Below are 12,959 nucleotides of genomic sequence, written 5' to 3'. Positions count from 1 at the left end.
AAAGAGAGTAAAAAGAGAGGATGAAACATGTTAGGTCATCCATGATGAACTCGGCTTCCATAAAGTTTGTGCAAGATGGGTGCCAAGAGAGCTTACTGCAGAGCACAAGCACCAACATCTTGAGGTCTGCCAAAGTTTATTTGATTGCTACAACAATGAGGATGAGGAATTTTTGAGCAGAATAGTCACAGGAAATGAAACGTGGACCCATCATTGAGAAAGAATCCAAAAGACAGGATATGGAATGGAAACATCCTAGCTCGCCAGTGACGAAGAAATTCAAGACTCAATCTTTCACGGGAAAAGTGATGCTAACCCTTTTTTGAGACTCAAAAGGGCCTATACTGGGAGACTACCTGGGAAAGGGGTGTACAATCAACAGTGCAAGACACAGTGCTTTGCTGGCCAGTAAACGGAAGCCAGCAATTTGCACCAAATGCTGTAGCCTATTGCTGAAGAAAGTTTTGTAGTTGCAGGACATTGCACACCCACACACATTGAAAAAACAAGAGTGTGTATAATTTTTGACTCTCCTTCATAGTTGCTGTCTACCAAAGGAAGAGAAGGTGGTGGTGGTGGGGAAAGGGAGGAGGACAGTGTCGATGTGTTGGTGTTATTAGGTGTTTGATAGAGGAAGGAGGTTTGTTTTTTTTTTTCTTTTGCTATTTGTAACAAATAATTTTCAGTTGGTCGTTATAATTTTCAGTTATTGGGTCATCATGGATGAGAGGATTGTCTGGAGGTGAGAAGAAAAGAGCCAACATATCCTGTGAACTTCTCACAAACCCTGATATTATTATCGTTGATGTGAGTTAAGTCTTTTTATTTTTACATTAGTTCAGATGTATTTCAATGTTTTCTTTTTGTGGTGTGAACGATGAAAAGAGTACAACAGAAAAAGGGAGAATGGAAATGCGATTGGGCCTTACCTGTCGAAGTTTAGTTCGGATCCCTCTCAGCCAACTCGATGCATCTGGTGCCTTCGTCGTGTCTGCCGCAACTGCTCGATCCCACACGTGCATCCTGCCTGCCGCTTCCGCTTCCTCCCGCACATGCGCCCTGCAAAACCCTACTTCCGCCCTGCAAGCCCTACTTCCGCTCTCCCCTATCCGTCATCCTCTCTCACCAACACCACACTTTTCTTACCCTTACTGCTGTTTGGCTATTATTGTACTGCTGCTGTTGTTGTTGTTGTTGTTAAGCAACAAGACGAGTAAGGGTGATTAGGTGATGGTCTAGGGCTTAGGGGCAGGAGACCCCCAGACCTTGGTAAAAAAGAAAGAAAAAAAAACTTTGATCATCTTGTTGTAGTTGAGGACTCTTCGTTGACGCCCGACACCTCTGGGAGGTGACCCTCGAAGTTGCTGGAAATGGAGATCTCCAGGTCCAAATTCTTGAACGGCTGCTGCTGCTGTTGTCATCCTGATGTTAAAATTGCTGCTGTTTGGCTGTTATTGTACTGCTGCTGTTGTTGCACTACTGATGTTGACATTGTTGTTGTCCTGCTGTTATTTGTGTTGTTGTGTTGTTGTTGTTGTTGTCCTTCAGTTGTAGCTTTTATTTAAATTTTTATTTGCTTAATATTTGCCTCTCTTGTCTTCATGGTCAATAAAATAAAATACCACTTCAGAAACGCTCTCAGACTAAGTGACTGTGACCCTCTTCTTCAAAGGTTAGTTTTTGTGGTGAGACACTAGTGTGGCTATATAGGTGCAGGTGTGGCTCTGTGGTTAAGAAGCCTTTTCCCAGCTATACAATCTTGGGTTCAGTCCCACTGCACAGCTCCTTAGACAAGTGTTTTCTACAATAACCCTGGACTAGCCAAAGTCTTGTGAGTGGATTTGGTCTATGGAAACTGAAAAAAGCTCATTATGTATGTGTGTATATAACCATTATGTTAAGAGGTAGTACCAACCGATCATGGCCGCTTCCAGCCTCCCCTGGCCCCTGTGCCGGTGGCATGTAAAAAGCACCCACTACACTCACGGAGTGGTTGGTGTTAGGAAAGGCATCCAGCTGTAGAAACACTGCCAGATCAGACTGGAGCCTGGTGCAGCCTCCTGGCTTCCCTGACCCTGGTCGAACCATCCAACCCATGCTAGCACGGAAAACGGACGTTAAACGATGATGATGATGATGATGATGATTAACCTCATGACCCATAGGATTACGATCTTACACTTCTTTATAATTGATTAATATGTGGACTGTTAGCTGAGTCCATAAGAGGAGCCACACCCACATTGTCTTGACATTATGACATGATTGTAAATAAGCATTACCATCATACGAGTAAGTGATTTTTCATTTCCAGTCTTTTGTGAAAAAGCATATCTGGGCTTGGGTAAATAGTACTTTGCTTGGAAATACTGAAGGGTTGGCAGCAGGAAAGACATCCAGCTGTAGAGAATCTGACTCAAGAAATTCTGTCTGACTGATGCAAGCATAGACTATTGAACATTAAATGATAATGATGATGATGAAGATGTACCGTAAATCCTCAAGTATAGTCCGCCCTTGAGTATAATACGCAGGGGATTTTTAGGGGACTGTACCTCTGAAAAACCTAAACCTTGTGTATAATACGCACCCCTTCTCTAACTTGAGTCAAGGAGATCTACATAACGTCCTTGGTTTGTAAAAATGTACACGGTAACATCCTTTATTATTATTGTATATATAACATAATGCAAACGTGTAGCTTTTTTGTGCATTTTGTTTGCAGAAAATAAAGAAATAACAGTAATAACGTTTAATAAATGTTGCTTATTGCAAGTTATGGATGATTCTTTTATGACTTCATTGCCTTCAGGCTTAGCTTAAGGTATTTTCGCGTCCAACATCACAAAATACGTCTGAATAAACTTTGCTGGACAGCAAATAGAGACTCGGACATTGCTTAGAAAGTAATTTTCATTTTTAACCTCGTATAGAGTACGCACTAGGGATTTTGACCTTTAAATTTTGGGGAAAAAATGCGGATTATACTCGAGGATTTACAGTACTTGTGTGAGAAATCTAGTATATATTAAAGGTTTATAAGTCAGTACTTTGCCCCACCTGTGTTAGCAATTTGTTTGGTGGTGGTTGATGGTTTGGATGTAGTATTGAAGAAGGAGCAACAACTGAAATATGCATATACACCCATTACTTATTTTTTATCTTTGATCAAAACTGACCTCACCTGTGCTGGTCTCATGTAAAAAGCACTCAGTCCACTCTGCTGGGTAGTTGGTGTTGGGAAGGGCGTCCAGTTGTAAAAACCATATCAAAACAGACACTAAAGCCTGGTCCAGTCTCCTGCCTAGCCAGCTCCTGTCAAATCAGCCAACCCATGCCAGCATGGAAAGTAGATGTTAAATGATGATGATCGCATTGTTTAACCCTTTAGTGTTCAGATTACTCTGTTAAATGTAATACTTTTTCACTCAAATTGTTTTTAATTAATCTAATCGTGCATTATCTTATAGCTTTGAGGTTTCAATGATGTGATTGTTTATTTTTAGAATGTCAATGTAGGTTAGGTGTGAGAGGCTAGATATCACCAGTTTGAATATAAAACAGATAGAATATTTGGTCCGGATATGGCTGGTTTGAACACTAAAGGGTTTAAATAGACATATTTTTGTATGATACATCATAACTGGCTCTAATTTCCATAGAGAATCTGTAGAAATAACTTGAAAAAGTTTGTTGTTACTGCTATCATTTGTACAATTATTGTTGTTGTTGCTGTTGTTTTAGCCCCTATTAGTGCTACTGTTGTTTTGTATATTTGTCTTATTGTTTTTGCCACTGTTGTTCTTACTGTTGTTATCAACATTCCAGATGTTACCACTGTTGTATCTGTTGCTTTAATTATATACTACCATTGTTCCCTGCCCCTAATTTACCATATGTTCACCCCATTCGTTTTTGCAGGAACCAACATCTGGCCTTGATTCATCTTTGGCGTATAAACTGATGTTGAATCTACAGAGTCTAGCAAGGAACCACAACAAAATAGTACTGGCTACCATCCACCAACCTTCCAGTCAAATATTTCACATGTTCAGTAAATTATTGGTACTTTCTAATGGCAAGGTGAGGATCAGTTTACATTATACTACTTACTGCTAGTGGTGGTGATATTATTGTTGTGAGGTGGTAGTGGTGGTGATGGTAGTGGGAAGAAGATCAGTGTAGTGCAAGACAAATACATAACAAAAACACCAGGACTAACAGGTATATATAACATTTAGAAAGTAGCACTACCAGGCACCACACACATCCTACGTAAAACACTTTCAATACTGTCACTATTAGAACATCACAGCACATACCCAAGGCACACAGAGTTGCGCTCGGTAGTGCAGTGAAAGCACGTGATAAAAATAAGACTACTGGATGATAATAATAATAATAATAATATGAATGATAATAATAATAGCATGGTACGGTAGGCTGCAGGTAGCAAGCCCACTATGCATGTAAGACTCCAGGAGCTCCAACAAAACCTGTGATAAAGAGAAATAATAATAATAATAATAATAATAACAATAACAACAACAACAACAACAACATCTCTACATCCGTTTGACATTACTACTGCTTTCTTGACATCTTTACATCTGTTTTGACATCACTAAAGCTTTCTTGACATCTCCATATCTGTTTTGACATCGCTAAAGCTTTCTTGACATCTCCATATCTGTTTTGACATCACTACAGCTTTCTTGACATCTCCATATCTGTTTTGACATCACTACAGCTTTCTTGACATCTCCATATCTGTTTTGGCATCACTACATTTCTTGACATCTCTACATCTGTTTTGACATCACTGCAGCTTACTTGACATCTCTACATGTGTCTTGACATTTCTACATCTTTCTTGATATTTCTTTGCACTTTTCCTAGCATCTTTACACCTTCTCTGACATTTTACACCTGCTAAATCTCCTTCATTTCTGTCCTTTTCTCTCAACATATGTTCCATAATTTGATCTTTAACATTATATTGTTATCTCCTTCTATCTTCTCAATCTAGATTGTATACCATGGAGATGCAAAGAACACTCTAGATGTTTTTTCAGAACATGGTCTATACTGTGCTGAACACTACAACCCTGCTGACTTCATCTGTAAGCTTTATTTCTTCTTATTGTTTCTTTTTTTTAACATTGAGAGATGGGTGACTGCAGAATAACTTGCATGTCTCTAGGCCCCCATTTTACAACCTCTTCCAAACCTAGTTGCCAGACTTCCAATATCACTACAAGAAAAAGTGTGTAATATTCTATAGAGAATATAAATTAATTCTATATAAGGTCCGTGCTAGCAGGGTACAAAGAGCACCATACGAGTGTGATCGTTGACAGAGTGGCTAACCGGCTTCCATGCCAGTGGCACATAAAAGGCACCATTCAAGTGTGATCATTTACCAGCGTTGCCTTACTGGCACTCAAGCCCCGTGCTAGTAGGGTGTTAAGAGTACCATCCGAGCATGATCATTGCCAGAGTGGCAATCTGGCCTCCGTGTCGGTGGCACATAAAAGGCACCATTCAAGTGTGATCATTTACCAGCGTTGCCTTACTGGCACTCAAGCCCCGTGCTAGTAGGGTGTTAAGAGTACCATCCGAGCATGATCATTGCCAGAGTGGCAATCTGGCCTCCGTGTCGGTGGCACGTAAAAGACACCATTCGAGCGTTATCATTACCAGCATCACCTTACTGGCACCTGTGCCAGTGGTATGTGTAAAAGATTCGAGGGAGGTCATTGCCAGTACCGCCTGATTGGCACATAAAAAGCACCCACTACACTCTCGGAGTGGTTGGCATTAGGAAGGGCATCAAGCTGTAGAAACTCTACCAGATCAAGATTGGAGCCTGGTGCAGCCATCTGGTTCGCCAGCCCTCAGCCAAATTGTCCAACCCATACTAGCATGGAAAGCGGACATTAAACGATGATGATGATGATGATAGTATTTTTGCTTTTGAGATTATAAACCCAAGAGAAAACATTTGTGAATTAATCAACCAAGCTAAAATTGTCTGGTCTTATACCAATGTAGAAAGCATTATTAATGATAATAATTATAAGGTGGATGTGCTGGCAGAATCGTTAGCATGCCAGATGAAATGCTTAATGATATTTCATCTGTCTTTACATTCTGAGCTCAAATTCTGCCCAGGTTGACTTTGTCTTTCAATTTTTTGGGATCAATAAAATAAGTACCAAGTAGGTGTTAGGGTTGATGTAATCAACTAGCCCTCACCCCCAAATACTTCAGGGTTTGCGTGTATAAAAGAAAGAATTATTGGTAACAATTATAAGCCATTGAGCTGGTAGACTCGTTAAAGTGTCAGAAAGAGTGCTTTGCAGTGTTTGGTTCTGCTTATTATGTTCTGACTTCAAATGCTGCTGAGGTCAAATAAAGTACCAGTCATGTACTGGGGTTGATGGTATTCACTAATTGCCACCCTTCAAAATTGCTGGCCTTGTGCCAAAATGAGAATCTAGTTGTTAATATTGGTTTCAAATTTTGGCAAACAGCCACCAACTTTTGGAGTGGGACAAGTCAATTGCATCAACTGGTACATCTTTTACTGACCCTGGAAGGATGAAAGGCAAATTTGACCTCAGCAGAATTTGAACTCAGAAAGTAAAGATGAATGAACTGCCACTAAACATTTTGCCTGGTCTGCTAACAATTCTACCAGCTTACTGCCTTAGTTATTATTAAAAGGCACCATTCGAGTGTGATCATTACCAGCGTTGCCTTACTGGCACTCGAGCCCTGTGCTAGTAGGGTGTTAAGAGCACCATCCGAGCGTGATCGTTGCCAGAGCGGCTATCTGGCCTCCATGCCAGTGGAATATAAAAGACACCATTCGAGCGTGATTGTTACCAGCATCGCCTTACTGGCACCTGTGCTGGTGGCATGTGTAAAAAGATTCAAGTGAGGTCATTGCCAGTACCGCCTGACTGGCCCCGTGCCAGTGGTACGTAAAAAGCACCCACTACACTCTCAGCATGGTTGGCGTTAGGAAGGGCATCCAGCTGTAGAAACTCTGCTAGATCAAGATTGAAGCCTAGTGCAGCCATCTGGTTCGCCAGTCCTCAGTCAAATCGTCCAGCCCATGCTAGCATGGAAAGCGGACGTTGAACGATGATGATGATGATGATGATGATGGTGGTGTGTTAGCAGAATTGTTTGTATGCTAGACAAAATGCTTAGTGGCACTTCTTCTATGTTTATGTTCTGAGTTCAAATTCTATTGAGGTCATCTTTGCCTTTGCCTTTCAGGATCGATAAAATAAGTACCAATTGAGCACAGGGGTCATTAAATCAACTAGGGTACTTTGATGGCTTTATGCCTTAAAAATATGTACTTGTTTGTCAGTGTCTGTATGTATGTGCAAAGAGTTTTGTTGAAACTATTGAAAACCTATTGAAAAGGTTGCAAGATGCAACGAAAGTTTTAGGACAATAAAAATAAGAAAAAAGTGGAAATTTTACCGGTGAGTGTGTTACATAATAAGGCACAAAAAGAAAATGACTCTCCCCAGACACAACAGAATATGCTTCAACACACGAAATCATATAAAGAATCTTGCAAACCAAATCCAAAAACGAAATATTTTTTACTTTTATTGTTTGATACATTTCTTATTTATTTCATTTCATTTCATTTTATTTTATTAATTCTTTTTTCTGTTCCCTTTCAGTGGATTCTGTCCAGGGCCATAGTCAGAAGGTGATGAAATTAATAGAATATGCACAGGAAGCCAAGTAAGAAACATGTTTACATTGGTTTGTTGGGTCCCTGATACAATAGAAATGGATGTTTCTTAGCTATTATTTATTTTTAGACACTCATTACTAAATGGTATTTTGAAGCAATTTATTTAAGTGGTGAGCTGGCAGAATCGTTAGCACACCAGGCGAACTGCTTAGCGGTATTTCGTCTGTTGTTACGTTCTGTGTTCAAATTCCACCAAGGTTAACTTTGCTTTTCATCGATAAATTAAGTACCAATTACATACTAGGGTCGATGTAATCGACTTAATCCCTTTGTCTGTCCTTGTTTGTCCCCTCTATGTTTAGCCCCTTGTGGGCAATAAAGAAATAAGAATCATTAGTGTATCAGACAAAATGCTTGGTAGCCATTCATTCTGGCCTGTTATGTCATACTCTGAGGTCATCTTTGCTTTTCATCTTTTTGGGGTCAATAAATAAAGTACCAGTCAAGTACTGGAGTCAACATAATTGACTAACCACTCCCTCTAAAATTTCTGGTTTTGAACCAAAATTTTAAAGAATTACATAACATTTTATTATTTTTGCTTTCTCTCTAATCTAAAGAAGAAGAGCAGTGTCTGTTGCTTTCCAAATTCCTCTCACACTTATAAGGTTGTTGTTGTTGTCGTCTCCTCCTCCTCCTCTTTCTTCTTCTTCCAGTCAGGACTCACACCATTAGCCACAAAGAATAATCTCTAATTTGAGCCTACTCTAAGCTACTAAGAATGCATGTGGCATCTTGAAGATCCACCCACCACAAGCAATAGACTAGCGGTTGCACGGGCGCAAAAACTACGTTGTTATCCTCATTCCGTAAAGGGTGGCTTTCAATGGGTGGAGAGCTGAACCATCCTGGGGTACAGAGACACCATAGTGGGTTACACCATGGTACCTCTGCTATGTGGCAGAAGTAGGAAGAAAGAGTGAGAGAAAGTTGTGGTGAAAACAATCCCCACCCTGAGATATAACAGCGATATTAAAACTGTTTTTATTTTTAAAGATGAGACTAATAATACAAAAAAATCATAATTGTATTCTCAATATCTCATGTCAGACATTTAAATATTTAATGATGTTTCCTTTTTTTTCTCTAATTCTTCATTAATCAACTTTTAATTCCATCTCACTTTTGTTTTTATTGCCAACTCCTTGAATTATATTTGTGGCCAGTGAGAGTATTGTGTCAATGATTATCTTTCTCTTTCCAGCCAGACCTCATTATACTCAGATAGCATTGCCACAGAGAATGACGAAGGTAAGCTTAATTAAGTCATTATGCTAACAGAATAAAGTGCAGCTGTAAATTATCAGAATTGGTATAGCATGTGACGAAATTCTGAGCAGTATTTCATCATCATCATCATCGTTTAGCGTCCGCTTTCCATGCTAGCACGGGTTGGACGGTTCAACTGGGGTCTGGGAAGCCAGAAGGCTTCATCAGGCCTAGTCAGATCTGGCAGTGTTTCTACAGCTGGATGCCCTCCCTAACGCCAACCACTCCGTGAGTGTAGTGAGTGCTTTTTACGTGCCACCCGCACAGGTGCCAGACAGAGCTGGCAATCGGCCACAAACGGATGGTGCTTTTTATGTGCCACCGGCACGGGAGCCAGGCAAGGCTGGCAACGGACATGAACGGATGGTGCTTTTTACGTGCCACCGGCACGAGGCCAGTCGGGGCGGCGCTGGCAAGTTATATCTTTTTATGCTCTGGGTTCAGATCCTGCCAGGGTCAACTTTACCTTAATAACTTTGTTCACTTACTGTCCATCATTCCAGCAATGAAATGAAACACCAGCCAAATACTCGGGTTTGATTTCAGTTGAGGTAGCCTTTCCCCTCATCTTCAAAGGAGTGGCTTTATTCTTCTTTTATTCTTTTACTTGTTTCAATCTGTAGTCATGCTGGAGCACCACTTTAAAAGGTTTTAGTCGAACAAATCAACCCCCAGGACTTATTTTTTAAGCCTAGTACTTATTCTGTCAGTCTCTTTTGCTTAACCTCTAAGTTATGGGGATGTAAACACACCAACACCAGTTGTCAAGTGTTTACATCCCCATAAAAAAATGTGTTTACACCCCCCACCAAATTACCATCCCGAAATATAACAATATGTGTGTGTGTCTGTGTGCATACATACATACCTTTACAGAGGGCTTTAGTCAGTTTCTGTCTAACAAATCCACTCAAAAGGCCTTGGACAGCCCAAGGCTATAGTAGAAGACACTTGCCCAAGATTCCACACAGTGGGATTGAACCCTGAACCATGTGGTTGGAAAGCAAGCTAGTTACTACACAGCCACACCTGTGCCTATCATCTGTTTCTATCATGAGTTCAAATCATATCAAACAGACAAAATAAAAAAGCATTAAATTGTTTTTTTGTTTTTTTTTCTCTTTTCTTGACCTTTTTATCTCCACTTTTTCATGGACCCTAAAACTCATAAGGGTAGGGTTTAACCCAGTTCTCATAGCATATGACTGAGATTATAACTTCTCTCTCTCTGAAATGGATGCTGGTCCATCTCAAGGTTAACTTCCCAGCTATTATTGGAATTCATTTACAGCTGAGTGGACTGCAGCAATGTGAAATGAAGTGTTTTGCTCAAGAACACAATGCATTGCCTGGTCCAGGAATTGAAACCACAATCTCATGACCATGCGTGCAACACCGTAGCCACTAGCTCACACACTTTCACCCACTCTTTTTGTATGCTTCCTTACTTTTCCACAGCTTTCTCTTTTAATCTCTTTGATACCAACTTGTCTAAGACTGTCCCTGGTTCTTATTAAATTCTTTGTTATTTTCAAAATCATTTGAAACAAAAGCAGTGAATTTAAACAAAAATATTAGTAATCATCATCATCATCATTTAACGTCCGCTTTCCATGCTAGCATGGGTTGGACGATTTGACTGAGGACTGGCGAACCAGATGGCTGCACCAGGCTCCAATCTGATCTGGCAGAGTTTCTACAGCTGGATGCCCTTCTTAACGCCAACCACTCCGAGAGTGTAGTGGGTGCTTTTACATGCCACTGGCACGAGAGCCAGTTAGGTGGTACTGGCAATGGCGATGCTCAAATGGTGTTCTTTTTTATGTACCACTTGCACAGGAGCCGGTCCAGTGGCACAGGCAATGACCTCACTTGCATGTTTTTTCACGTGCCAATAAGGCGACGCTGGTAACGACCACGCTCAAATGGTGCTTTTTACATGCCACCGGCATGGAAGCCAGTTAGCTGCTCTGGCAGTGATCCCGCTTGGATGGAGCTGTTAGTGCTCCACTAGCACAGATGCCTGTCATTGAATTTGGTTTCGATTTCACTTGCCTCAACAGGTCTTCGCAAGCAGAGTTTAGTGTCCAACGAAGGAAAGGTAGGCATAAGTGGGCTGGTTACACCCCTGGCATATAGGCCACAAGGTTATGGTCTCACTTGACTTGCCGGGTCTTCTCAAGCACAGCATATTTTCAATCACCCCTTCCTAATCACTATTTCTCAATTATCTTTGTTAAACACATCTCCCTCTTCTCCCCGACTCTTACACTTCATTGTACTGCAGTAGCCTCTTTTTATTTCTCAGACATGTTTGTAACCAGTCTGCAAGCTCAGAAGACCAAACATACAACTATTTCTGCTATAGTTTTCATTTCTTTGAAAAGTAACAAAATTTATTCAAGAAAGTTACATCCACCTGCAATATGTATTTGCATGACTTGACATTTATAATAGCAACTGGTTGTTATAATAATGAAATCTCTTCCACACAATTTTTATGTATTAGTCATAAAATTGATTTTAGTTTGTGAAGTTCTAGACAAAGTAACCTAGTTTTTGCTTGAGTGAATATGCCAGCACCGCCTCGTCTGGCTTCCGTGCCGGTGGCACATAAAATACACCAATCCGACCGTGGCCGTTGCCAGCCTCGCCTGGCACCTGTGCAGGTGGCACGTAAAAAGCACCCACTACACTCACGGAGTGGTTGGCGTTAGGAAGGGCATCCAGCTGTAGAAACACTGCCAGATAAGACTGGAGCCTGGTGCAGCCTTCTGGCTTCCCAGATCCCCGGTCGAACCGTCCAACCCATGCTAGCATGGAGAACGGACGTTAAACGACGATGATGATGATGATGATGATACTATCTGTTTTGCCATGATTTTAATACAGATCTATATTAAAAACACATAGACGCATGTTATAATAACAATTCTCACCTCTTATTTTTATGTGGTCTATTTTAGGTCCCAGCCCTAATGGAGAAGTAACGCTTTTAATTTCAACACAGGAAGAAGACACAGAAAAATGGCCAACGTCATTTTGGACACAGTTCCGCTGGCTAGCATGGAGAAATTTCAAACAATCAAAAACCAGAATTGTTTCAAAATTTGAAATATTTCGGACAATTTCTTTAGGGATAGCTATTGGTCTATTATATTTTCAAACTGAAAGGACAGAAGACAGAATCAGAGATGTTAAAGGATTGGTATGAAATGGGGTCAGAACTGACACCTTTTTTTTTTTTTGTAATCGTTTCCAGCAATTGCATTCTTCATTTATTTTTTAAACATAAGAGATGTTGATAATAAATGTTTTGGTAGTAGTTGCGCAGTATCTATCTATCTTTATAGTTAGCTGTCTTTGTTGTCTATCAAGCTAACCATTTTAAATACTGATCTGTCTGTTTATATATATATATTACCTTCCCTCAGTCTACATGTCTCTCTAGTCATATACTTTACCTTACCTTTGTCTACCTATCCATAGGCCTATCTGTCTATCTGTTTGTCTATCTATCTACTTATCTGTCTCTGTCTGTTTGTCTTTTCTTATATATATAGCTTTCAAATCTTATTCCACTTGTATATGTATGTATGAAATTCCCTGTAATATCAAGTAAGGCAGCAAGCTGGCAGAATCGTTAGCACACCAGATAAAATGCTTAGCAGCATTTCGTCTGACTTTGTGTTCTGAGTTCAAATTCTGCTCAGTTCAATTTTGCCTTTCATTCTATAGCAGCTGTCGTTGGCTGTTCAATTGTGTGTTATTAAATGGAAAAGCAGTTAATATGAATCACCATAAGACATTTTTATGTACGAATATATTGTTTATTCTGTGTTCACCTTTTGTGGTGGAAGCATGTAGTATGATACAAAAACATGCGTGTTTACATACAAAG

The 12,959-nt window shown here is 40.2% G+C and overlaps 2 protein-coding genes across 3 annotated transcripts in view; one reads left to right on the top strand and one right to left on the bottom strand.

Moving 5' to 3' along the window:
- LOC118762878 overlaps positions 1-12,959 on the bottom strand; it is an 84,323-nt gene that overhangs the window by 17,780 nt on the left and 53,584 nt on the right. The window contains exon 1 of one of the 2 annotated variants that reach the window (XM_036501775.1): positions 930-1,074. The exons of the other annotated variant lie outside the window; for it this stretch is intronic. Coding sequence (XP_036357668.1) covers positions 930-1,022 — 93 coding nt within the window. The 5' untranslated portion in view covers positions 1,023-1,074. Of the gene's footprint in view, positions 1-929; positions 1,075-12,959 lie in introns of those variants that run through there. 2 annotated transcript variants of the gene reach the window in all.
- Positions 1-12,959, top strand: part of LOC115210647 (ABC transporter G family member 14) — a 36,338-nt gene that overhangs the window by 7,118 nt on the left and 16,261 nt on the right. The window contains exons 4-9 of the mRNA XM_029779301.2: positions 707-807; positions 3,922-4,083; positions 5,030-5,123; positions 7,713-7,776; positions 8,994-9,040; positions 12,025-12,266. Coding sequence (XP_029635161.1) covers positions 707-807; positions 3,922-4,083; positions 5,030-5,123; positions 7,713-7,776; positions 8,994-9,040; positions 12,025-12,266 — 710 coding nt within the window. The remainder of the gene's footprint in view (positions 1-706; positions 808-3,921; positions 4,084-5,029; positions 5,124-7,712; positions 7,777-8,993; positions 9,041-12,024; positions 12,267-12,959) is intronic.

Source organism: Octopus sinensis, linkage group LG4, assembly GCF_006345805.1.
Source record: "Octopus sinensis linkage group LG4, ASM634580v1, whole genome shotgun sequence".
Classification (NCBI taxonomy): Eukaryota; Metazoa; Mollusca; class Cephalopoda; order Octopoda; family Octopodidae; genus Octopus; species Octopus sinensis.
Note: the sequence above shows the minus strand (reverse complement) of the source record. Positions and strands in the feature narration are given on the sequence as shown.